Source organism: Manacus vitellinus, unplaced genomic scaffold, assembly GCF_001715985.3.
Source record: "Manacus vitellinus isolate BGI_N305 unplaced genomic scaffold, ASM171598v3 scaffold_6_pilon, whole genome shotgun sequence".
Lineage (NCBI taxonomy): Eukaryota > Metazoa > Chordata > Aves > Passeriformes > Pipridae > Manacus > Manacus vitellinus.
The window spans coordinates 19,848,730-19,853,688 of NW_021940750.1; the positions used below are offsets into that span (position 1 = coordinate 19,848,730).

At 46.0% G+C, this 4,959-nt stretch overlaps 1 protein-coding gene across 1 annotated transcript; it reads left to right on the plus strand.

The window, feature by feature from the left end:
* The first annotated feature begins 14 nt into the window (after nt 1–14).
* ZC2HC1C (zinc finger C2HC-type containing 1C) lies at nt 15–3,300 on the plus strand. Its single transcript, XM_008925044.3, has 3 exons — nt 15–109; nt 592–1,810; nt 2,467–3,300. Exons 2-3 carry the CDS (start codon nt 599–601, stop codon nt 2,734–2,736), a joined length of 1,482 nt encoding a protein of 493 aa, XP_008923292.1. The 5' UTR covers nt 15–109; nt 592–598; the 3' UTR covers nt 2,737–3,300.
* Nucleotides 3,301–4,959: the final 1,659 nt, after the last annotated feature.

Genomic DNA, 4,959 nt, shown 5'->3' on the forward strand with positions numbered 1-4,959 from the left:
CCCGGGGGCCGCGGGCAGCAGCGGCGGCGGCAGGAGGGGCCGGGGCTCTCGGGCCGACGCAGTTCGCCGAGGAGGGAGGCCGGGCGGAGCGCCGGGCGCGGCCCCGCAGGTAACCCCGCTCGCCCCTCGGCGTGTGCGCCCGGCACACCTCGGGAGATGTAGAACGAGCCATGGGAAGATTGTGCCGAGCTTGGCCGGACGCCTGCGTGTCAGACCCGTGTGGCACACAGGTGGATCACAATGCCAAAACTGAAGGGACACGTTATCCTGGGGAGTGTAACAATTCCTCTGTCAGTGCGGCATATTTCTTTTGCTACCACGATAAGGCAGGTCTCAGGCGGAAAGGGAAATAAAAGTGTTTCTTATTTCTGGCTGCATGAATGATTTGGACTGGGAAAGGTGGCATGGGAGCTCCCTAGATGGAAGGAATGTAAAGACTTATAGAACACAGAAAAGTTACAAAACCTTTGCTAATACTTATTATAACCTCTCACTATAGCCTCCAGGCATAGACTATTAGGAGAAAATTTGTCCAGTTTTGGATAAGATAGTCTGTAATGGCTTTGCTTCTAACCTCAGGCTCTTTCTCAGGTACTGAATGGCTTTTTTTCCACCGGTGGCTCCTGTGGTGGCAGCTACTAAGATTGTTCCTGGTTCCCAGCTAAAACACCAGAAAAACAACTTTCAGCATGAACTCATAACTGACAAAGAGGAAAGTTTGAAGGATCCCTGTGCCCAAAAGAGCCAAAGATGTTCTTACTCTATTTTAGCAGAAAACACTCAATACGGGCATGGAGGCTTCTGTTCAGCTGGACTACAGAGTAAGCACCTCACCAGCCAGGCCTGTACTCTGTCAGCTACATCAGTAGACAGACAGAAAGAAGGAGTGGACCGTGCATATCCTCTGAAACCAATTTCTCACCACAACAGTGTGAGTGTTCCAGTGGTCAACACAGCACAGCTCGGAAGTTCCCCATACATGCAGGAAACTCCAAATAGTAAATCAAGCTCAATAAGCAAAGGGAAGGCTCCAGTAGGGAGATCTGCAGCACTCTGTCCTTGGACAGTAGAGCCTGAACCATCAAACCCCCATCTATACAGGAGAGAGCTGGTCTACATCCTAAAGTTGGAGGCAGATGGAAGGAACCTAGAAGAGGCAATTCAAAAGAAAGAGGCCCTTCTCGAAGAGAAACTGAAGAGAACAAAGGAGACACTTAGGAGGATTCAAAGAGAGAAGGAGCTTATCAAGGCAGAGCAGAGAAGAGACAGTGGAACTGAGAGGACCCATGAGCAAAAGGCTACAAGGCACCCTGAAGAGAAAACTTTCAGAGTTGCAGTGAGGCCAGGTGGTGGGGTCTTTGGTGGGGCACAGTCTGCAGAGGCCATTATCCCCAAGCCTGGCACCACTCACCACCCCCAAGAGCTGGCTGTGGGGAAACTCAGGAAGGAGCAGCTGGTGGCCAACAACAGCAAAATGCGAGACAGCATACCCATGGAGCATTTAGCTTCTTGTTCAAAGCTGGCCCCAAAACATAGCCCTTCTCCCTCTGCCCTCTCAGACCAAGATTCTGGTGACCACTTGTCTGCAGAGATGCTGTATGTGCAGGCTGCCAGTGCTGTGCAGCAGGAGGGGCTTGGACAGTGCAGCTTCTGCAATCGTAAGTTTCTCTGCTCCAGGCTTGAGAAACACATGAGTATCTGTGGCAAGAACCAAGTCTCCAAGAGGAAAGTGTTTGACTCCAGCAGGGCCAGAGCTAGGGGAACAGAACTGGAACAGTATCAGCAGTGGAAGAGTGCAAGGAGTCCTCAGGTAATGTGCAGTCCATTTGCCTCCCTTAGTCCACATCTACTGCTCGCATTCAGTCCATCTCAGCTTCTAGTTCTGAGTGAGACATGAGCACCTTCGCATGTACGCAGGGCTAAGGGATACAGTCCAGCTATTGCCTCTAACAGGTTTATGACAAATGGAAAAATAGATCCATTTAAAATCTAATAGATGGAAGTGGCAGTCCTGTCTTTATAATGTGTTAAGAATGTACTCCTGGAGAAAGCTCACTCCTTGCTGTAGTTAAGATGCAGACTGGCTCTGCTGCAGTAAAGCTCTGTGACATCAGGAGCTGCAGGGAGCTGAATGAAAATCCAGGTAAAATGAAGACAGAGGAAACATGCAGCTCTGTTCCTGCAAAGCAGCTATAGCAACCCTCTCCAGTTCCTTGGCCCCACTGCTTGTTTTTCTGGTTACTTCCAAGCTCTTTCAAAGTCCTGTTGTTTCCATCAGAATTTCCTTCACATCCTCCTTGGTGTTGGTCTTCTTGATTCCCTTTGTGGGACTCAGCTTCTCAGGGAGGGTTTTACATCAACAAGGAATGCCCAGGGACAGGTGACCTGGGTTGGGCTCTAAATGCAAGATTGAGAATGGAAGCTGATAGTGGTCCCAGTTGCTCTGACTGCCTTTCCCTTCTGCAGAGTGAGACACCACCCAGAAGGAACAACTGGAAACAGAAGCATGAGGCTCTCATCCAGACCGTGTGCCAGGCCCGCCAGCTGCAGCATGTCCACACTAAGGGAGGGAAGGTGTCTGACCTGCCTCCATTGCCTCCCATGGAAAACCCAGACTATGTTGCCTGCACCTACTGTGGACGCCAGTTTGCTCCCCGAGCAGCTGAGAGACATATTCCCAAATGCAAAACCATAAAGAATAGGCCCCCACCCCCACCACAGAGAAGGCGCTGCTGAGGCAGTGCCCAACTGTACCTGCTGCTGTGATTCCCTGCCTCTTTTTTGCCAGGTTTCCAGCTATAGACACTTGTGCTTTCCCTAGTCTCAAGACTGGCTGCAAGCTTGTGTGTATAGTTAATGAACAGCTCAGGATGTATAAGCAGAATACTAGAACTTGTGTACTTTGACCTGTACCCTTGGGTTCACCCCACATGGGATGCCCCTTTCCTCAGCACAAGAAGCTGAGGATCAGACATTCAGGGGTTCAGAAAAGCTAGCACTTACTGTTTGAATCCATATGTCAATTCATGTGCATAGAACAACAGAGATACTCTGAACCAGCCAGGCCCTTGAGGCAATAGAACAACCATCACAATCAATAATTAGATTTAATATAAAAAAAATAGGCCAAATTTCTAGGGAATTCTAAAAACAAAGCTGGTACCCTTTCTTGAATCATCTGCTTATTTTCACCTTGGTTGCTGCAATGGTAGGGAATTATGACAAAAACATAACCTTGCTTTTGTTTTCTTCTTGAGATGTTATTTTTCTACATTCAGATTATTAAATAGATTAAACTGGTTCTGTTGTGTAAATGTGGTTTTAAATGGTCACATAGTGGTCTGTGTTCTCAAAATAAGAATGACTACTTTGTATGAGAAAGTTGCAACAAGAAGCAAACAAACAAAAAAATTCCAGCAGCTCCTTTTTCAAGTCCTCCGGTAACATAGCAGCAGCTCATGGGAACCTATGAAAAGCTCAAAAGCAATTAGATTAAGCTGGAATAGTCAGAAGCTGAATATGCAGAAATACTCTAGTCTTCAATGGGTGAACCTGACTCCTGAAAGAAGTTGGAGAGCTTCTGCCTTATATATATGTGGGCAGAAATCTCAATCCCTTGGCACACCTGAGGAAACATGAAGGTCCTAGAAAGGGTCAGTGCTGCACTGTGCCAGCCAGTGATGTGTGTACAAACCTGAGAGAAAAACAGACTCTAAACAAGGGAAAATAATTTGTTGTATCCAAACACTGATCAGAAAAGCAAGGCCAATAACTTCAGATATTCAAAAAACAGGACAGCAAGGGGTGACAAGAGGTAGGAAAGGGGTAAACTGGAATCTTTATGCGAGCCTCCATGAATTCATGAGAGGTATAACTGAACACAGTAGCTAAAAAATTCAGCACCACTTCCTGTCTTGTAATGTTAACTGTTTACTTTACACTATGTTTTACTGACTGTATTTAACGGACTCTAAAGGTCAGCAGAGTGCAAATGGTGACATGGATACAGACAAAGTATTTGATGTCATAAAATAAACCCATCTGTTGGGGACTTCTCATAAGTGACAGGCAAAGAGCTAATGCTGAGACTGAAACTGTAGATTAAACAAAAGTTAGTGAAATTAAATCACCAGGGTTCATTTCAGAGCTAACCATGGGCAGTTCACCCCTATTTGCTGAGCTATTGTTTCAGTATCCAGAAAGCCTCTGATAACTGGCTTAAAACTTAGTAACAGTTTAGCCAAAGTATCAGGCTGGGCACAGAGATTTGCTGTGCTGCTTTGCTATCAGGGTTAGTTACCCTGACACTACTCAAGGTACATTATTCACGCCACTTTAGCTTCCTCCTGCAGTACAATCCCCCTCTCAAAGACATGATGCATTTTCAGCATCCAAATCTCTGATGAACTTTAAGTCTTTAACACTGCTCTGCCTCTTGAGATATTTCACAATTAATAAAAACTCTGATAAAAAAGTGACAGGCATTAAGCACAATGTGCAGGAACTGTTGGCTGAGCAGGTGTCAGGCAGGTTCTCTCTTCTGTAGGCCTTACTGCTCAGTAGAAGCTGTTCTGAGAGAAACAGGTGCTTCTTCTCTTTGAGCCTCTCTTCCTGTTACTCATTTCCCTATTTGGCATTCAAACTGTGAAAATAAACACATACACATACACACACGCACACGCACACACACACAAGCTCCTGACGTCACTAGGCGGAGATGTAGCAGTATGAGAAAAGAGTTGGTTTGTTGGGTTTTTTTAATGAAGGGACACAGAAACAGACTTTTTTTTTTCCCATAGCAAAGAACCTGCAAGCCTCTCGGCCCTCTTTCTATATAAGCAAAAGAAAATAATAAAAAACAGAATGCCATGAAGCCAGCTGACTATATGCATATTTCCCTTTACTCTTTTGGGAAAAAAAAAACAAAAAACCCCAAGAAAAAGACTCCAAACACAGGGG